Source organism: Nycticebus coucang, chromosome 18 (genome assembly GCF_027406575.1).
Source record: "Nycticebus coucang isolate mNycCou1 chromosome 18, mNycCou1.pri, whole genome shotgun sequence".
In the NCBI taxonomy this organism is placed as follows: Eukaryota; Metazoa; Chordata; class Mammalia; order Primates; family Lorisidae; genus Nycticebus; species Nycticebus coucang.
Genome location: NC_069797.1, coordinates 32,955,541 through 32,978,101, shown reverse-complemented (window position 1 = coordinate 32,978,101; position 22,561 = coordinate 32,955,541). Strand labels below are relative to the sequence as shown.

Below are 22,561 nucleotides of genomic sequence, written 5' to 3'. Positions count from 1 at the left end.
TTTACATGGTTATATGTGTGTGTGTAAAAATTATTTGTATGCACCTCTATAAAAAATAATAACATAGTTCCTGCGCTAAAACATTTAGAATCTATTGAGCATGGGTGAGTGGGAAGGAGTAATTCCTTTTCTAAACATGAGATTTAATTGGGTTCTTTTTATGTGTCTTATTCTTGTCTTTGAGTCTTTGGCAGACTAGAAACCCAGTAAATGTTTATTCTATGATATGAATGAAAAAAATAATTTCTTGTCCTTGTAAGTTAGCATTGACATTATTCGCAGCAATTAATTATTTTGTTCATAAAAGACTGACTGATGCTGAGCTAATAATGTAACCAGTTTATAGCGAATCTTCTAACGTGGTGGAAGATAAAATCCTAAAAATTAGTATACACACAAGCTTTTGTCTAGTTCTTAAAAGATTTGTGAAATGTGCTGAGACATTGTTTGCTAATGACTTTCATTTAAAGATGTAACTTTAACTCACTTTTTAATTAGACAAGTCTGTTCTTTTTGTATTTGAGATCCTTTGAAAAGTTGGTGGTAATTAGGAATACTTCCACTCTTTACAGACTGATCTTTGCAAGCATCCTCCTGTTTACATCTTAAAATTAATCTATACTTTATTCTCTCCAATAATAATGGAATTTATAGAGGAACTCCAGCTATTTAAATGGGGAGTCAAGCGTGAGAGCTGCAATTTGAAAGTCTGCTACCATTCCTTCTCACTTACTCATTTACAATACACCTGAGATTTCTGGATCACTTTTCCTGGTCTAAGTACTGTTTTTGCCACCAAGAAACACTGTGGAATGCCATACTTCGATAAACATCTTAGAGTGGAAAAAGCATGAGGATAAAACAACAGGCATTTAAAAAACTCCAGGCAGAGTTTAAAACATTGTACCTTCGAAGCTAACAATCACAGCTAAATGCTGTAGCATAGATTTCTAACCTTGTTTTATATATGGCTTTTCTACAAAAAAAAGCCTCATCAAATATAGAGGAAGAAAGCCTCGTTCTTTCCTATCAAGGTTTAATAATGCGTGGTTGTCACTTTATTCTAGATAACCTCTAATTATAGCAGATAGATTTGAAGTGTAAAATAGCTTTGTCTAATGGACGTTTCGTTCTTTTCCTCCTTCAACGGAATATATGTTGCTCAAGCAGAGAGTTAAGAGTCCGAAAGATGTCAAGTAAAACACTAATTTCTGTCTATTTCCTCTAGCATCAAATATTCATGTTAAAAATTTTCTAGCTTGTAATAAGAAATAAATACATGTGAATTTATAGCTTTAAAATATAGCTGGTTATATTGGTTATTTTAAATATAGAAATTTATCTTTCATGATAAAAATTATTCTTAAAAGAAACGAAAATCTTTTGTTTTCTGTTTTACTAAAATTCTAAGTGTAAATATCGTAAGTCAAAAAGGAAAGACATTCCTTTAAAAAACATTTATGTTATTGAGAAACCTCTAACTGCCTTTAAAGTAAATACAGGTTTTTTCATTACGGGAGATTTTAGTGTAACAAAATAAATCTTTATTTGAAATTTTAAACTGAGAAATACTTGGCTGAAAAAAAGAATAACCTTTAAAATGAAAAGGCAACCCAATTGCCTCTCTTTCATTTTAAAATGAAAAGGTTTTCTTCTGCAAGTAAATTGTAATAAGAAAAGAAAAAGAAATAGAGACAATATCTTTGGGCTAAAAGTCAAAAGACATAAATAAATTATAACATGTAAATCTTACTTAGCTCCTAATTTAGTCTAACAAAAATTTTTCCTAAAGAAGAAAACTGAAATTTTGAACATTGGATATTCTTCAAATATGATCATTGTAGTTTCTGAAGTTTTTTTATTGCAGATATTGGCAACTGGCAATATAGGCTTCAAAATTATGTAAGAGGGTAAAGAGTAGGGGTGGAACAAGATTATTTGTGTGTATGGATAACTAAGCTCACGTATTGGTTACATGGGCATCCTTTATACTGTTCTGACCCCTTTTTTATGTTTGAAATTCTATATGATAAAAAATATTTTGGGGGGCGGCGCCTGTGGCTCAGTGAGTAGGGCACCGGCCCCATATACCAAGGATGTTGGGTTTGAACCTGGCCCTGGCCAAACTGCAACAAAAAAATAGCCAGGCGTTGTGGAGGGCACCTGTAGTCCCAGCTACTTGGGAGGCTGAGGCAAGAGAATCGCCTAAGCCCAGGAGCTGGAGGTTGCTGTGAGCTGTGACATCACAGCACTCTACCAAGGGCGACAAAGTGAGACTCTGTCTCTTAAAAAAAAAAAAAAGAAAATCAGTGTAACCTGGCTTATTGTACCCTCAATGAATCCCCAACAATGAAAAAAAAAAAAAAGAGGTGCCAAGGAGACAGAGACTTGTCCATTGCCCTCCTAAAAAAAATAATAAAAATAATAAAAAATATTTTTCTTAAAAAAACTGAGCTACAGATCATAAAATTTGAATGAGTACCATATACTTTATTTCCTGTTAAATAGTTTTTTCCATGTCCTTTAAGTCTAGTATTTCTCATTAGCTTAGCAAAGTAGATTCACATTCTTTCATGAAATATCATAGATGGGGATTAAAATAGCTAGCAAACTGATAGGGCAGGTAGGCCTATTTGTTATGTTTCGATGGCAGAGGATGCCACTTGTATAAAGTAGCTGAAGTGTTGAAGTCTTTTTTCCTCTCCCTAGCAACTTCTTTTCTTGTACTTGATACAAAATCCAAAATGCTTAGTATGATTTAAAGATATTTTATGGAATATATTTCCTGACTTCCTCTTCTACTTTATATAGTCTATTTTCTTCCTACCTACTATTTTCCATAAGCACTAGCTTCTCTGTTTATAAAATCTGCCTCAGTATCTTTACATTGCCTACCCCTTGATCCCTCCTTTTCCTCATTCAAGTCTTAAGAGTAGTGTCACTTGAGGAAAGCCCTTTCTCTCCATCTTTCCTTCCAATTTTTCTTCACAGTAATATATGTTATAATTATATATCTGTGTAGCTATTGATTTCTTTGTTTAATGCTTGCCTCTCCCCTCATCATGAGAGCAAGAATAACACTATTTTGTTCATCAGTATAACTCTTACCACAATGCCTTCCAGGTAGAAGGCAAATAGTAAATATTGTTGAACAAAGGAATAAAGGAATAAGTGATAGATAAGGCCTCTGCTCTTAGACCAACAATTTTTGGGCATTTCTCTCCAATTCTGCTCTTCTGTGCAGCACGTGATGTAACCCAGTTGCCTCTCTCATTTTTGTTTAAGTAGAATTTTCTGTTGGACTGTAAATTTGCAAACCCTTAATGCTCAGGACTATGTTTCTTGACTGGCAAATTTAGTTAATTTTAGTGGGCAACTATTACTAAGTTTTAAATAATTAAAGAGTTAATAGTGTTTACTTGCATTTATATTGCATTTTGTTTTCTTGTTAGTCATCTAAATTTGATCTTTTTTTCCCCCCCCTTTTCTCAGGTACTCTCTGCCCTTGACATACTCCAACCTCCACACATTGACTATTTTGAAGAAATGTATCCTAATGTGAAAAGAAGGGGACAATTTTTTATTAATTTGTTCTTCTAGCACCTTTTGGGGTTCATGCCTTGAAGTATATTAAATCTCATCCTTACAGAAGTGATTGAGTACTGGAACCAGGTAATTTTGAAATACTAAGTATCCAGTAAGCTTAGTATTATCAATATATCCCATGTGATGTTACCATAGAGCAGGACATCTGAATAGATAGTCCCGTTTAGTCCCCACAAAGCCTTACGAGATAGATTATTACCACTGCCATTTCGCAGTGAAACCAGGGAGGTAGCTGTATGGTGGTAGAAACCAGTAAACTGTTAACAACAGCTGCCTGTCAGTTAAGAGATTAATACTGTCCTTTTTTATAATACTTGAAGCAAGATGAAAATTATAAAGCTAATGTAAGTTAAATGTCTTATGTCCCTTAGAATAATGGTGGTGGTTGTGGTGATGGTGGTGATGATGCTATTACTTACTGGTTTTTATCAAATGCCAGGCACAGTTCTGAACTCTTCATACATATGAGTTTATTTAATTCCTATAGCAACCCTCTGGGGAAGGTACTATGGTTTTTTTTTTTGCATTTTATAGAAGATGAAATTGAGGCACAAAGGTAAGAAACTTGACTAAGATCATAGAGCTAGTACCTGTTGGGACTGAGGTTTGACTCCATGCGGTCTGACATGGAATACATACAGTTTTGCTTTCAACCCCTACTTACATAATTGTCTCAAGATAGAGGCTTTAATATTCTGTTACTGTTGTTAATGTCTAACAATAGTATGTTAGGTATTGTGTAATCAACTGTGAAATAATGCACGGTAATAGATCCTAGGACTATGCATTAAAAAAACTGAGACAGACTAGTCCATCTGACATTGCTAGGCAATGAATCACCAGTTTCCTTTCTGTATATAACTTGGTAAATACAGTTATATATTCCTGTCTAATATATAGGGAATCCTAAATCGTCGAATTTGGTGAGCTCATGGTGGTGCAGTTTAGCTTCTTATTAACACTTTAGGTGTGTGACTTAGAATGGAAACCAATATAATAGTGAGATACTTTTTCTGATTCAGCAGTGAGATAAATGATAAGAGAAAATTTCATCTTACATAGGTGGTAAGGTAATTCCATAGTAAACAGTTATCTCTGATGATTTATTTCCGTAGGAAGTGGGAACAAGTAAGAGTTTCCCAAAGAGAAATAAAACTAAGCTGGTTAGGAAGTTGGGAAACCATATAAGGTTATAGAATTGTCACTGATCAGCACTGCTGGGATGTTTTGATGTGATAAACCAAAAGCGTTGAAAGCTATTCTGTTGGCTCTCCCATTTCTGCAGATTCTGCATCTGTGGATAAAAAAAAATTTTTTTTAAATAACAAATAAGAAGTAATAAAAATAAAAAAACAATATAGTGTAACAACTATTTACATAGCACTTACATTATATTAGGTATTATAAATAATCTAAGTATGATCTAAAACATATAGGAGATTGTGTATAGATTATATACAAATACTATGCCATTTTATATAAGGGACTTGAACATCCATGAATTTTGGTATCTTCCAGGGTTCTTAGAACCATTCTGCCTTGGGACTACTGTAATGCTTGGTGATTTTTTTTTTTTTGTAGAGACAGAGTCTTACTTTACCGCCCCTGGTAGAGTGCCATGACGTCACAGGACTCACAGCAACCTCTAGCTCTTGGGCTTAGGTGATTTTTTTGTCTCAGCCTTCCGAGCAGCTGGGACTACAGGCGCCCACCACAACACCCAGCTATATTTTTGTTGCAGTTTGGCCAGGGCTGGGTTTGAACCTGCCACCCTTGGTATATGGGCCAGCGCCCTATTCACGGAGCCACAGGCACCACCCTGCTTGGTGATATTTTAACCCACAAATTCTTTATGGAATGAATCTTTTTTGTACAATAAAGGGTTAATTCAGTGGACTTGAGGTACTCCAATCTATATATTCTAAAGGACTGACCCCTTGACCAATTCCTGGCTGAAAAGAGTGTCACAGTATGGATGAAACCTTAAGCCAGGCAAGATGGTTCTGACACACCCTTTTTTGAAAGTACAGAATTAATGGGCAGGGTGGCTCATACCTGTAATCCTAGCACTCTGGGAGGCTGATGCAGGAGGATTCCTTGATCTCAGGACTTCAAGATCAGCCTAAGCAAAAGCCAGATCCCATCTCTACCAGAAATAGAAGATTAACTAGGTGCAGTGGTGCACATGTGTAGTCCCAGCTACTTGGGAGGCTGTGGCAGGAGGATCACTTGAACCCAAGAGTTTGAGGGTGCTGTGAGCTATGAAGCCATGACACTCAACCCCAAGGCAACTGAGTGAGACTCTCTCTCTAAAATAATAATAATAATATCAACAAAGGAAAATGACTAAATGATTGGCATTATGTTCCAGTGGTCCTTTCCAGAGGAGTTAATGGGCATTGCTTAATTCTCCCAGCAAAGACATCTGACAATGTGGGCAAGTGTTGGCCAATCAGGGAAGCCCATCTGAGGCTTGATGTTCAGGATTTTTATTGTGGATCAGCCACACAGACATGGAGTACCCACTGACTGACCTTAACTACTCAATCTCCAGCCCTCTCTTTCCCTTTCCCCCCTAGTGGTCAAACTGTGATAGCATACTCCAAGCGGCAACAAGCAAATAAAATAGGTATTCACCATAAATAATACTGTTAGCATAAACTACCTGGCACAGCTAATGTCCCAGCTATAGTAAGACACTGTTTTTCAGGTAGAAATTGCAGTGACTCAAAGGTTATTTCCCAGGAGCCAGTCAGAGGACAGTCCTGAAGACTTGTAATCTACATGGTTTGGGCAGCCCAGTTCTGTTGAGTTTAACCCTTTACTACACATAGGTCATCTGTGGAAAGAATGTAAAATCTATATTTTTCTATCTATTTTTTCTATCCAATTTTAAGCACAAATTATTTATATCAGGCATAATTTTGTGTGCTTGGGCTTTGTCATTCCTTTAAAAATCTTGTATGTACCTCTGTAAGATAGGCGTTCTCAATTGCTTATTGTTATTGAATTATCATTTAGTTGCGTCTGGGAGATCTATAATTCATATTATTTCAAATACTAACAGAACAGAGGTAAAGTTAGCATTGTTATGGTTTAAAACCACAAATGGGCTGGGCATGGTGGCTGATATCTGTAATCTCAGCACTGTGGGAGGCCAAGGTGGGAGGGTCACTTGACTTTAGGAGTTGGAGACCAGCCTGAGCAAGAACCATCTCTACTGAAAATAGAAAAATTAGCAAGGCACCCTAATGCCTGCCTATCATCCTAGCTACTCAGGAGGATGCGGCAGGAGGGCCCCTTGAGCCCAGGAGTGTGAGGTTACAGTGATGCCACTGCACTCTACTCGGGGGGCAACAGAGCAAGACTCTGTCTTAAAAAAAAAAAAAAAATCCATTAAAAGTGGAAACTATCATAATGGATAATGCAACAATATCCAACCACATGCTATCTATAAGAAACACACTGTAAATATAAAGATACAGATAGGTTAAAAGTAAATGAATGAGGCTAGGTGCAGTGGTTTACGCCTGTAATCCTAGCACTCTAGGAGTCCAATACAGGAGGCTCTCTTGAGCTCAGAAGTTGAGAACAGCCTGAGTAACAAAGTGAGACCTCATCTGTATTTTAAAAAATAGGAAAATTAGCTGGTCATGGTGGAACATGCCTATAGCCCGAGCTACTCAGGAGGCTAAGACAGAAGAATCACTTGAGCCCAAGAGTTTGAGGTTGCATTGAGCTATTTCTGCACCATTGCACTCTAGCCCAGGCAACAGAGCAGAGACCTTGTCTCAAAAAACAAGAAAACACCAGGAGTGGCATAAGTGGTTTATTAGCTGTTGGTAGCTAATTTTAGCCCATTTCATTACTTATAATGTTTCTGTGAAATTCCCTTCTCCAAAATTGTTCATAAATGTTTGAGTAGAGAACCTTTGTCGTAAAATATTCATGTAACTTTCCAGTATATCATTTACTTAAATATTTTCCTTTATTTGATCTCATCATACCACTTAATTTTTAGCTCCAGGTTAAAAAATTGACATGTCATTCTCATAATGACTGGCTGACTACAAAAAGATGGAAAAAATCTTTCAAACTTAAACCTCAATATTCTTAAGTTTTCGATCTTATAATTTTTAGCTATATGTAGAATCATGCAGAGAGAAAGATTAATGTCTTACAGTTGTGGTGTCATTTGGAAAAACCTGAATCCTTTTAACATAAAAAGAAATCATACTGATAGCTGCCACAGGAATATGGAGACTTAGGAAGGAATAATTTAGCTTGGAGTATAGAATACTAAGAAGTTGTCATAGGACAGCTTTTAAATGAAAATGTAAGAAACACCAGTTATATGCATGCTTTGCCTTTGCTGCTGATTGCTTTAATGTCCTGATGGTGAAGTTCTCCGTGTCCTGTGTTTATAATGCAAATAAATCTGTTGTAGTCAAAGCAAAAAAATCAAATTTCCCCTTTTCTCCTTATTCCTCCTTTTCTCTGGGGAAAACACACACACACACACACACACACACACACACACATACAAATTACCTAAAACACAAAAATATTGAAGATTAATAGGACCTCAAGTTATCATATGAATTCAATATAATATATTATCTGCTTATGTCTGCAGCTCCCTTGGTAGGATCTCAAAAACATGGTATACTCATTTATGTATGGTTTTAGACATTTTTTTTTTTTGAGGCAGTTTTACTTTGGCACCCTTGGTAAAGTGCCATGGCGTCATAGCTCAGAGCAACCTCATACTCTTTGGTTCAAATGATCCTCTTGCCTCAGCCTCCCAACTAGTTGGGATTATAGGTGCCCACTAAAACACCTGGCTGGTTTTTCCATTTTTAGTAGAGACAGGGTCTCGCTCCTGCTCAGGCTGATCTCAAACTTCTTAGCTCAAGTGATCCACCTGGCCTAGACAAGTTTCTTTTTTTTATTTGGAGGATTGTTGTGTCTATAGATTTCAGAGTCAATAATATTTTGAATTTTAAATATACAATTATAGGATTATGCTTTTTTGAAACCATTTTTGGAGTCTGTATGTGGCTCTGTTTTAGGTAAGTTCTGAGCATGTTGCTATACGTGCTGTGTATTTAGTTGAAGGGGTCAGTACATAGAGTCAAAAATATATATTTACATTACTTTAAGTTGTTAGTAATAACAACCTTAAGTAGTTATCCACTATATATACGGTAACATCATTCATTACTCTGTTTTCTAAGATTAGGAAAATTGGAGCGTTATATTACGTAATCAAGGTTGAAGAAACATGATAAGCCAGCTGATGCCATAAAATTGAATAGTTAATATTGTTTTAGAAAATCTGAGTTCTGGAAAGCACAGCCATTTGGAATTCTACTATGCCGTAAGCTCCCAGCCAGGGAGTAAACTCTTCATTTTATAAACTTGGTGTATGGGTGAAAAAAAAAAAAGAAAAAGAAAATCTGAGTTCTATGAGCATTTTTATGTAAGTGTGTACAGTAAGAATATCAGCATATACTAACGTTACTCATATATATTCTGCAGAAGAGATTCAAACTGTAATAAAGTGATTATATCAGTGCCCACCAAAAATTTAGCTTGAGGTTTGAAACACCATATATATGTATATATTTTTGGACAGAGTCTCACTTTCTTACCAGCTGGTAGAGTGTCGTGGTGTCATAGCTCACAGCAACCTCAGACTCTTGGGCTCAAGCGATTCTCTTGCTTCAGCCTCCCAAATAGCTGGAACTGTAGGCTCCTGCCACAGCGCCTGGCTAAAGTTTTGAAATACCACGAATTTTTAGGTTTGTTTTTTTTTTTTGGCTGGGGCTGGGTTTGAACCCGCCACCTCCAGCATTTGGGGCCACCACCCTACTCCTTTGAGCCACACACATTTTTAAATAACACTTTCAAGCAACTAAAAATACAGACAGTGTAGGGTGGCACCTGTGGCTCAGTCGGTAAGGCACCCGCCCCATATACCGAGGGTGGCGGGTTCAAAACCGGCCCCGGCCGAACTGCAGCAAAAAAATAGCCAGACGTTATGGCGGGCGCCTGTAGTCCTAGCTGCTTGGGAGGCTGAGGCAAGAGAATTGCTTAAGCCCAGGAGTTGGAGGTTGCTGTGAGCTGTGTGATGCCACGGCACTCTACCCAGGGCCATAAAGTGAAACTCTGTGTCTCTACAAAAAAAAAAAAATACAGTGTCTAGATTGTAACTATTCATAAATCTCCAGATAGTAACTATTCATAAATCTGCCTATAGGATGCAACAGATGTAGCATAAATCAGGTGTGGAAGGAGCAAACATTCTCCATGACCTCTGTATTGTCTAGCTTTTTGTTTTCATAGTTTTTAATCTAATATATCAACCTAGTAATTATATTCTTTACTAATTTTAAAGATTATATTTTTCTGAACTGATGTTTTAGCTTTTAAAGGATTACATTTTCATTTTATACTCTTGAGTTTCTATTTGGAACTGTGCACGAAAATAATTTGACACTTAATTACTTTGAGCCTACTAAAATTTAATCCAAGAGAAACCCATTCTAATTGTTTGATTAGAAAACTATTTATTATGCTTCAGTCAGGATTCTGGATGCTGCACATTGCATATAAACAGGCCATTTCTCAGAACACTGAATGCTTACTGGATTCCAAATAAAAGTTTGCTTTGTTTTAGGAAAGGGAAAAGCTTATTTTTAACTCATAACATAATCTTAGCAATTTATGGATAAGAATATGAGTGATATAGGTCTTTTGTGCTAGAAGCAGTTATATTCTAAACCCAATGGGAATGAAAAGTCTAGTGGAGTGACCGTGCCTCCTGATTTGTTGAGACAGCCCTGGATTTTACCTGATATTCTGGCATAATTAAGTTCCTTCTTTTATTCTCAGAAGTGTCCTTGTTTGGATGAAAGGTTTGGCTCATGCAGGCAATGTTTAAACAAAAATCTATTATAAGGACAATGAGGAACCCTTTGTGTCAGGTTGGGTCAGTTAGAGTCTACAGTGCTATGAAACAGCCCTGTAATCCTCAGGGAATCTTAGGAGTCAGTAAAGAGCCAAGGAACAATCCAAGTGAAATGCATATATGCATATGTATGTGTACTCATTCTGCAACAATAGTACCAGCAAGGACTAGAAATACACATCCTGGAAGCTTTGAAGATTCACATATTGTAAGAATTCCCTATTCCTTTATTCCATAAACATTAGCATCAACAATGTTCCTAGAACCAGGAATTTTTGTCTGTTTTGTTCACTGTTCTATTGCCAGCACTTAGAGCACTGCCTGACAGAGAGTAGGGATACAATAAATATCATCTGTGCCTCCACGTTTATAATCTAGTATAGGATACAATCACATAAATAATGGTTATCGTACAGGGTGGAAAGTATGATAATAGAAAAGAACCAAAATCATAATTTTTACTCTTTATCATTTTAGTTTCCAAGTTGAATCACTTGAAAAAGCATTTGGTGATTTAAAACAAACACTTTTACTTAACCACTGTCACCAATCTTGCCTCCTGAACTCTGAAGCCTAAGACAGAAAGGCAGGAAAAGGCAAAACCAGAATAATTTAGGACAGCTAATTCCTGACTTCACCACTTTGTCCATACCTGGTCAGCCTTGTTTATTCATTCAACCAAACCTTTAGACACTGTACTAATCACTGTGGTGGCTACAAAAATGAATAGTTTATTTACTTAGTTTTTTAAAAAATTTAATGTGTCAGGCACTGTCCTAAACAATTTACTCATATCTCCATTTTAATGAAGAAATTGTAGCTCACAGAGGTAAATAAATTGTCCAAGGTCAATTAGAAATGACAATGTGATATAAACCCATACTTATATGGTCCATTCAGCCAGGAGTGCTCTTAATCTGATATGCTCTATTGCTTCTTAATGCTTTTCCTCAAGGGGAATATAGTTTATGGGGGAGAAATAAGATGTAAAGGATTAACTGTCATATATGGTAGAATGTATCAAAAGAATAAAGACAGGTGGTGTGGGACTGTTTAAAAGGAGCAGAGGTTACTTCAAGCAGAAAAAACAATAAGGAGACTTTGTGAAGGAAAAGACATTTCCGAGGAGGATCAATGGACGAGGACAGGTGGCATTGAAGAGAACAGATATTTTAGAGGGAAGAAATAAGTATCAGTAGTATAATTAGGGAATGGTAGGGAAATCATATAGTTTAACATGCACAGATAATGAGAAATATACTAGTTGGGGCAACATCATGGAGGGCTTTGGATGTTGAACTAAGGAAATTAGTCTTTGTTCAACATGCACTGGGGACCCAATGAGAGATTTTTTTTGATGAGACATAGCAGTATCAGAAGTATACTTGAAAAGCTTAACATAGTTTCTGTTCGGGATAATTAAAAAGTCTGGAAGAGGTGATGGTTGCACAACATTGTGAATGGATTTATGCCATTGAATTGTACATAAAATGGTTAAGTTTTATGTTATGTATATTTTCCACAATTTAAATATAAAAGCAGCTGGGCATAGTGGCTCACGCATGTAGTCCTAGCACTCTGGGAGGCTGAGGCTAGTGCATTGTTTGAGCCCACGAGGTTGAGACCAGCCTAAGTAGGAGTAAGACTCCATCTCTACAAAACAGAAAAATCAGCAGGGAATGGTGTCATGCGCCTGTGGTCACAGCTACTCAGGAGGCTGAGGCAAGAGGATCACTTAACCCAGGAGTGTGAGGGTACTGTGAACTGTGATACAGCACTCTACTCAGGGTAACAAAGTGAAACTGTCTCTAAATAAATAAATAATAAATGAATAAAAATAAAAATAAAAAAATTTATAATAAGGACCTGACTCTTGGTGCTGAGAGACAGTGACTGTTGTGAAAGGAGAACAGAGCAATGGTGTTTGTTACCTTCTCAGGTGGTGTTTCATTATACGTAATAATTCATTTTCTGCCCTAACCTTCAAACCTTTACCCTCAGCAAAGATGTACCAGTAGTATAAAATGTAACTGTCGGCTCGGCACCTGTAGCTCAGCTGCTAGAGCACGGGCCACATACACTGGGGCTGGCAGGTTCAAACCCAGCCACAGCCTGCTAAACAACAATAACAAAAAAAAGAAAAAATAGTTGGGCATTGTAGCAGGGGCCTGTAGTCCCAGCTAAGGCAAGATAATCGCTTAAGCCCGAGAGTTTGAGGTTGCTGTGAGCTGTGATGCTACAGCCCTCTACCAAGGGCAACAAAGTGAGACTCTGTCTCTTAAAAAAAAAAATGTAATGGTCAGGGTCATTGCCATTACCATTACCTTTAAGGAGCTCCTGGTTTAATAGAGATGATAGGTTTCAAATTATAATACCAGAGTAATTCAGTTTTACAATAGAGCTGTTAATCCCATTCTCTTACAGATAAAAGCTACCCTGCCCTTCTCTTTTTCCCCACCCCATTCGCAGATAGAGAAATAGAACTAGGAAGACTTATCTGCAACTTAAATTTTCAGTGTTCAGTAGTCTTTTAACCAATACAAGATCCGTTACGTATTAGTAGGGTAAGTGTATTTTTCAATATTGATAGTCGTTTATTTTTCCCCAAAATATTAAGCTGAATCTGATTCGTAGTCATGGGTCCATATAACCCTTTTTTTCATAGCTATTCTAATAAAATAGCAAAGTGAAACAACACCAATCTAGAGTGTCCAAAGGTCGCTCCAAAGTCTCCATACATAGGGAAAATGGGAAACTGCAGCTAAATGTAAGTTTATGTACAAAATGTTCATTACATCATTTTACAAAGAGGTGGCCAACATAGTAGTGAATATTTTATAAAATACTAGAATGAATATTTTGTACATAAAGGTACATTTAGCTACAATTTCCCTATGTATGACAACTTTACAGGTGACTTTTTTTTTTGTAGAGACAGAGTCTCACTGTACCGCCCTCGGGTAGAGTGCCGTGGCATCACACGGCTCACAGCAACCTCTAACTCTTGGGCTTACGCGATTCTCCTGCCTCAGCCTCCTGAGCAGCTGGGACTACAGGCGCCCGCCACAACGCCCAGCTATTTTTTGGTTGCAGTTTGGCCGGGGCTGGGTTTGAACCCGCCACCCTCGGCATATGGGGCTGGCGCCCTACTCACTGAGCCACAGGCGCCGCCTTTTTTTTTTTTTTTAGAAACAGAGTTTTACTTTGTCGCCCTCAGTAGAGTGCTGTGGTGTCATAACTCACAGCAACCTCCAACTCCTGGGCTTAAGTGATTCTCTTGCCTCAGCCTCCTGAGTAGCTGGGACTACGGTGCCCGCCACAATGCCCGGCTATTTTTTGTTGTAGTTTGGCGGGGGTCAGGTTTGAACCCACCACCCTGGGTATATGGGGCTGGCACCCTACCCACTGGGCCATAGGCACCGCCCTTTACAGGTGACTTTTGGGACATCTCATGTTGTTATATCTAAGAGCATAATATGATTCTGCAAATGTTAGTAAGTGGGTACTGTGAACAAATGCATTAGGCACTATGTTGGGATCATGTATTATATGTAGGCAGAGGAGGAGGCAGATAGATCTTTTTAAATGGACTACCATTGATTTCATCTCTTCTCAACTCAGACGCAGACTTCTCTGATACAGTACCTGTCCAAGATTGACAGTTCGAATCTCTCTTTATTCTGAATCTTCTCTGCCCCTCAAAACTGTTCCTTTTAATATAATAACTTTGTCTTTTAAACTTTCCAACCAAAAATGAGCTACACTAGTGATAAGTAGCCCTGGATAGGTGAGAAAGCATATGTATATTGGTATGTTGGGAAGGAAACTTGTCCTTCCTTCAGAACACTGTTGCGGTTATTTATACCATATACAGCAGTCTGCTCTGTTTTGGTGACATCATTGCAATGTATCAGACTGGAGTAAATGCTTTAAAATTCTGTTGGGCAGAAGGACATTTGAAACTGAATTGTCTGGACGTGGAAGTAAGTTTTTCAGATCTGTTAGAGAAAGGTTCAATGAGTCCTATTTGAACGCTCTTTTGGAGAAAGGTTTAGTATTCATTGTATTGGCAGTAGGAAGCATGACGCAGTTTATGTGACTGATAGGTGCGTCCTCCACCTTCTCAATGAAGTAAGAGGTAATTTTTTAAAATTGTCCTTTTCCCTCAAAAATGAAAAAATTTCAAACAGTAGAATATTCCTAATCTCTTTCAAATATCTTTTTTTATATATATTCAGAAAAGTAGGGACTCTTCTGATCATTTCAGCTTGTTCCTTGGCTCGTAATCTCTGGATTTATGTGTATATGCATTTGCTTTAGAAAGTTATGATGATGGAAGATTAATCACTGGGCTCTATCATCTACATTTGACAGGCACGGAGCTTATACTTTGCCTTCTTCAGAGCACTTTGTGAGGAAGAGAGCCGAGATTTGAAATAACATCATTTTCTCTAGCATGCTCTTCTTGTTTTATTATGTATGTGGTAATAGCTTAAGTGACAAGGACTCATCTGACAGAACTTTCTGGGCTGTATCAAGAGTATGTAATGTGACAACTTTCCAGCATTTTTTCTTTTATTTTCTGATGATAGAATTGATTTATATTTTTTAATCTGTTTTAAATTTCAGTTGAGGTAGATTTAATTTTTGACATTCTATACAACAATGAGTTATTTTTAAAAGAAAAAGATTTGCCTTTGCCTGGGAAAGATTGTTGTATTCAAACATTTTAACAGCGTGACCTTTTATTCCATTGATTTCTATAGAGAAGCACAGGCATGCTTCAGAAAAGGTCAGTGATTCTAATAGAAGCACACTGAATTTTTTTTTTTTTTTTCTGGTTGCAGAGGTACCCATGCTTTTTGTTACAAAGAAAATGATGAGGTTTAGGGCTGACCATTTGTTACGACAGAACACAATTCTCTCTGTGACACACTGCTATTTCTCTTTCATGTGGAAAGTATTGTTTGAAGTCAACATTATCCATAAACCAGATTGTCATTATCCTTACTATTTAATGCCCTCATGTTTATTTCAGATCAGTTAGTTTTGTATCTGAAATCAAGGTTAAAATTTCCTTCCCCTGTGTACCTGATTTTGGAAAGAAGAAAAAAATGTGAGGAAAGAGATTTTATTAAGTCTCACATATTTATGGTTTTGGAAATTTCTTCTTTCAAACAGGAATGCAGGATTTCAGAATTAGTGCTTAAGCATGTTAAGTTTAAAAATGTTTTAACTGTTGGGCGGCGCCTGTGGCTCAGTGAGTAGGGCGCCGGCCCCATATGCCGAGGGTGGTGGGTTCAAACCCAGCCCCGGCCAAATTGCAACAAAAAAATAGCCGGGCGTTGCGGCGGGCGCCTGTAGTCCCAGCTACTCGGGAGGCTGAGGCAAGAGAATCGCGTAAGCCCAAGAGTTAGAGGTTGCTGTGAGCCGTGTGACGCCACGGCACTCTACCCGAGGGCAGTACAGTGAGACTCTGTCTCTACAAAAAAAAAATGTTTTAACTGTTGTGGCGGGCGCCTGTAGTCCCAGCTACTCAGGAGGCTGAGGCAAGAGAATCGCTTAAGCCCAGGAGTTGGAGGTTGCTGTGAGCTGGGTGAGGCCACAGCACTCTACCGAGGGCCAGAAAGTGAGACTCTGTCTCTACAAAAAAAAAAAAAAAAATGTTTTAACTGTGGTGCTTGTCATATGAGAGAATCCATGGCTTGAGGGCCCCTGGGCAACAGAGTGAAACTCTGTCTCAGAAGAAAAGAAAAACAAACAAACAAAAAAAACAGAAAAGAAAAGAAAAACAGACATTGTGACATAGATGCGCAACTTGAGCTGTCTGGAATGGTTAGCTCTCTATTACAAAGGTGCTTATTTTATAGTGCTTTATTAAGACATATTTATGCAATACCTTGTCGGTAGTAAGCATTTATTTGTAATAGTTCTTAAATTCCCCCAGTTCTTACTGACTCTAGATGTTGTGTAATGGATCCATTTTATTCTTTTTTGTTTTAACTTTTTTCTTTTTTTTTTTTTATTGGGGATTCACTGAGGGTACAATAAGCCATGTTACACTGATTGCAATTGTTAGGTAAAGTCCCTCTTGCAATCATGTCTTGCCCCCATAAAGTGTGACACACACCAAGGAACTTTTTTCTTTTTTGTTGGGGATTCATTGAGGGTACAGAGAACCAGGTTACACTGATTGCATTTATTGGCTCGGTGCCTATACTCAGTGGTCAGAGCTCCAGCCACATACACCAGGGCTGGCAGGTTTGAACCTGGCATATACAAAGGCTTCTGATTTGTGTACATTGATTTTATATCCTGAGACATTACTGTATTTTTTGATGACTTCCAGGAGTCTTGGGGTTGAGTCTTTGGGGTTCTGTAAGTATAAGATCATATTGTCAGCAAAGAGCGAGAGTTTGACTTCCTCTGCCCCCATTTGAATGCCCTTTATTGCCTTCTCTTACCTGATTGTATTAGCTAGAACTTCTAGCACTATGTTGAATAGTAGTGGTGATAGAGGACAGCCTTGTCTGGTTCCAGTTCTAAATGGAAAAGCTTTTAGTTTTGCTCCATTCCTTATAATATTAGCTGTGGGTTTCTTAAACTGATACCTTCAGTCAGTTTAAGAAATGTGCCACCTGTGCCTATTTTCATCAAAATTCTAATTAGAAAAGGATGCTGAATTTTACTGAATGCTTTTTCTGCATCTATTGAGAGGATCATATCATCTTTGTTTTTGCTTCTGTTGACATGGTGAATTACGTTTATGGACTTCCGTATGTTAAACCAGCCTTATATCCCTGGGTTGAAACCTACTTGATCATGATGAATGATTTTTTTTTTTTTAATGTGTAGCTGTAATCTATTGGCTAGGATTTTATTGAGAATTTTAGCATCTATATTTATTAGTGAAATTAGTCTGAAATTCTCCTTTTTAGTTGAGTCTTTTCCTGGTTTTGGTATCAGGGTGATGTTTGCTTTGTAGAATGTGTTGGGGAAGATTCTTTCCTTCTCAATTTCTTGGAATAATTTCTGCAGTATGGTTATAAGCTCTTTGAAGGTTTAATGGAATTCTGGTATGAAGCCATCTGGACCAGGGCTATTTTTTTTGTTGGGAGATTTTTCATAGTTTCTTTTATCGCACTTCTTGAAATTGGTCTGTTCAAGAGATCTATTTCTTCTTGATTAAGTCTAGGGAGACAAGTATGATTCTAGGTATTGATCCATTTCCTTCACATTGTCAAATTTCTGGGCATAGAGTTTCTTACAATACTCAGAGATGATCTCTTGTATCTTTGTGGCATCTGTTATTTCCTCTTTATTGTTTCTGATTGAGGTTATTAGAGATTTTACTTTTTTATTTCTAGTTAATCTAGCCAAAGGTTTATTCATTTTATTTATTTTTATGAAAAACCAACTTTTTGTTTCATTAATTTTCTGAATGATTCTTTTGTTTTCAATTTCATTCATCTCTGATTTAATTTTAGTTATTTCTTTTCTTCTGCTGGGTTTGGGATTAGATTGTTCTTCTTTTTCCAGTTCCATAAGATGATTCATGAGTTTGTTAATGTGTCTCTTTCTGTTTTTTGAATATAGGCATCTAATTTGATAAATTTCCCTCTTAAGACTGCTTTTGCTATATCCCACAGGTTTTGGTAACTTGTATCTTCATTGTTGTTATGTTTGAGGAATTTAATAATTTCCTGTTTTATTTCTTCCTGAACCTACCTGTCATTCAGCATAAAATTGTTTAATTTCCACGTCTTTGTGTGGGGATGAACATTTTTGTTGGCGTTGAGTTCCACCTTTATTGCCTTGTGGTCTGAAAAGATACAAGGTATAATTCCTGTTCTTTTAATTTTGCTGAAGTTTGATTTGTATCCTAGGATGTGGTTGATTTTGGAGTCTTTAGTAAAACTTGGAAAGTTTTCCTTTGTGTTGGCCCTCTAGGAGGGCCTCCATTCCTTTGGGACATTCTTCTTCCCTTTCAGGAATCCCTATTATTCATATATTTGAACACTTCATGGACTCTCATAGTTCCCTGAGCGCTTGTTCTGCTTTCTCTCTCTTTTCTGCCTCTTTAACTACCTGAGTTAACTCAAAAACTTTTTCCTCTAGCTCTGAGGTTCTTTCTTCTCCATGGTCTAACCTATTTTTGATACTTTCTACTGCATCTTTATGTTCCCTGATTATCTCCTTCATTTCCTTAAGCTTCACCATATTCCTTCTATAGTCTACATACCTCTTGTCCAACTTTTGAATCCATTTTATTCTTTCTCCTTTGTTTGAGAGGTGGGGAAAACTTAAGTCATAGACTGGGTTGGTATAGCTGAACATGGCATGTAGAAAATTGACTGTCATTCCATTATGATGTGATTTCCTCCTTCAGCTTGAGATCACAAGAGCCACCCCTGTACCTATGCCCTGTAGTGATAGTCACATCCCCTTTTTTAGTTCCTTTAAAAGCCCTTCTTTTCTGCATAAAGATTGCCTAGGCTTTAGGATATAGCAAATCCTGAAACTGTATTAAAGAACTGCTTAAAGTTCCAACTCAAACAGTTAGAAATTATCCCCCCTGCTTTGAAGAGAGTCACTATAGATGGAACAACTTATTCATGCTAGCTCTTTGAAACACCTGTGTTCCAGGTGAAGCTGCCACCAAAAAAAAAAAAAAAAAATTCTAAGGCCTGAATTGAGTCTTTTTTTTCACCTCTCCGTTAAAAGGTAGATATATCTGTAAAACTCCCAGCTAGTGAGTATGAAATGCTGCCAAGGTTCCCAACTGTTAGAGGATAATATTGAATAACAAAGTCACACTTTAATTTGCGCTTCTGAAAAGCCTCATAACCTCATTATCATTCTCCTGAACTGCTAAACCTTCTAGTTAACCTTCTGATCATTGGCCTCTTGACATTTAATTCAGGTGTGAAAATTTAGGGATGCCTATGGGACAGTATTTATTTGATCTTTTTTGTCATATCCCACTGTTCTGACTTTATTTCTGTTCTTAAAGGTTGCTGGACCCCAGCAGGCATGTGTTATATGGAGACCTAGAGGTTTCAGAAGACACTAAGTATATCAGATCTGCTTTAATTGGTGGATATGGGAAATTAGTAGGGTTTTTAGCACTTCATCGACCAGCTGAGTCTCCTGCTATCAACTCAATTTATTTGAGAGCAATCCCTCAGAAAACTTAATAGACTTATAGCACTTTAGCACGAATCTGAATTTTATTCTGAATACAATGTATTTATGTACAACTTACATTACTTTCTTTTCTGTATACTCTATGGATGTCATTATTAAATATTAATCAAGAACACTGAATTGCACAATTGGCAGTGGGTTTAATAATTACATGTTTTCCTCACCTAGACTTGCCAAGAAAACTAGATGGTAGAAAATAGGATTAGGTTAAAGTGGCATTTTTTTCCAGATGAATATGATTTGCATAAATAAGCAAAATTGTAGGGTTTTGTATGTGTTTGTGCTTTGGGGGATAATATGGAATATTGATCAGTTAAAGAATATTAATCTGGTAGCTAATCTTTACCATTCTGAGTTCAAGACGAAGAAACAAACCCTTCAGGTTTGTTTCAGGTTACTAGAAATCCTTTAGCAAAACCAGGAGTCCCCTGTGGGATTCTCAGAGGTCTCACAGAGTTTAAGCACCTTTTTTTTTTAAATTTCAGCTTGCTTGTTCATTCTTCTTCATTTGAAGTACTTTTTGTTGTTGTTGTTGTTCATTTTCTTCTTCTTTTTTTAATGTTCTTCCTCTGGCGATTCTCTTCCCCATTGCTTCCCCAGTAGCTGGGATTACAGATGCCTACCACAACGTCTGGCTTTTTTTGATGTTAGAGACCGGGTCTTACTCTGGCTCACTGCAGCTCATACTGGTCTTGAACCTCTGAGCTCAAGCAATCCACCCGCTCGGCCTCCCACAGCGCTGGGACTATAGGCGTGAGCCACCAAGCCTGACCAAGTTTAAGCTCTTTTAATTACTCCCTTGTGTTTCCCAGCTGTCCAAAATCAACTGTAAGTATTTCTCAAAAATTACATGTCCTATAGAAAAATTTTTGGTCTAAGAAAGGGCTTTTTGTCTTCAAATGAGTGGACTCTGGAGGAATGTCATTGTCATGGCTGTACTGTTTTTTTGGTGCCCTAAAACCTACCAGACCACGTTAATAAACAGTGAATAAAATTTTCCTCTTTGGTAGTGATATCCTTTTGAGATTGCCTGATCTTTCCTTTTGAGATCACAATGACTTAAAGGAACTTTTTTTGAGTAGTTCTGCCTGTTCTTCTTTACTTTATTCTTTTGCTTTTTTCCCTGGGGAGGAACATCAGGAACAAAGAAGGGCATAGTCATGCATTTTGGAAAAGGCCATGGACTTTGATATCAGGCAGTCCTGAGTTCAAAGTCCCACTATTAGCTTTTTGACCTTGAAAAAATTATCTGGTATTCTTCCCGGAGCCTGTTCCCTCAATGATAATAGAGATAGTATTCCTTATGGGGCTTTTGGCAAGGAATAAATGTGTGTATCTATATAGGTCATTTGGCGCAGCATGTGGCATGTTGATGTTCGATTGCCTTTTAGTGCCCTTCTTCCCTCTTAAAACAATAATGACATTGATGATAGCCACTCCCACTTAATTCTTTGTTCCCTATATGCTAGGGATTTATATGTGATTCTTTCCTGGAGATAGCCCTGTGTAGTAGGTGTCATTTTGCCTATTTTATAAACTTAGAAAAGTTATTTAACTTGCCTAATATTATTCAGCTAATAAGTGGCAGAGTCAAGATCCTAGTCCTGGTCATTTTTGTTCCAAAGCCTATAATACACTTCCTCCTACTGCTGAATCTGTTTAACTCATTTAAAAATCAATTTACAGCCCTTCTCCTTTCTGATTTTGTTTTTACCTTTTTCTGTGCCTTTTTTTTTTTTTTTTTGGCTGGGGCTGGGTTTGAACCCGCCACCTCCGGCATATGGGATCGGCGCCCTACTCCTTGAGCCACAGGCGCCGCCCTTTTTCTGTGCTTTTATATTTTTGAGGTTTACCTCATCTTTTGGAGAACAGAGTGCAAGTTTAGAATGAGGGCTGAATGAAATCTAGCACCACCTCCGCTGCATACTAGGTATAACCTTTGACTAGTTACTTCTCTACACCTCTTTGCTCATTTGTATAATGGAATCATAATAAGACTTCTTAGAGTAATTAAGAGTAGGTGAAAGCCTGTGCACAGTGGCTCACACCTGTATTTCTAGCACTTCAGGAGGCCAGGGTGGGAGGGTGACTTGAGGCCAGGAGTTTGAGACCAGCCTGAACAAGAGCAAAACCTCATCTCTACCAAAATAAGCAGAAAAATTAGCTGGGCATGGCGTGTGTTTGTAGTCCAAGTTACTCGTGAAGGCTGAGCCAGGAGAATCATGAGACATGATAACACCACTGCACTCTATCTAGCATGGTGATAGATAGAAAAGACCCTGTCTCAATTAAAAAAAAAAAAAAAAAAAAAAAGAACACCAACAACAAAAAAGTAGATAAGGCAAAATAAATTTAAAGTTGGATTTCTAGCATATACAAAATTGCAGTAAATATCAGCTGGGTTTTTTTTTTTTTTTTTTTGGAGGGGGGAGGTCAGGCTTCTGTGTTCCTGTACATTAAACTCTTTCTGCTTCTTTTTTGTCCTTTCTCCTTGATTTTTACATGTTAATGTCAGTCTTTTCCTGACCTCATGACTGTTGCCCTGCATTCATCCATCTTTTTTCTCTGTCTTGTCATTGAGTTAGCATGCTCTTTACACCCACTTAGTATCCAGTCAGTATTTATTGATGCTAATGATGATGGTTAAACAAAGATGCTGTTGGCACCAGTCCTGCAGCCTGTGAGACTGCTTGAGTAATCATGACTTCCTAAAAACAGAAGAGCACTCAATCATCTTGTTCATAATTGAAGGTCAGAATTTTATGTCAGTGTTTG

At 37.4% G+C, this 22,561-nt stretch overlaps 1 protein-coding gene across 1 annotated transcript in view; it reads left to right on the top strand.

Moving 5' to 3' along the window:
* Positions 1 to 22,561, top strand: part of NLK (nemo like kinase) — a 176,496-nt gene that overhangs the window by 101,762 nt on the left and 52,173 nt on the right. The window contains exon 3 of the mRNA XM_053569285.1: positions 3,493 to 3,548. Within this exon, the coding sequence (XP_053425260.1) occupies positions 3,493 to 3,548 (56 nt within the window). The remainder of the gene's footprint in view (positions 1 to 3,492; positions 3,549 to 22,561) is intronic.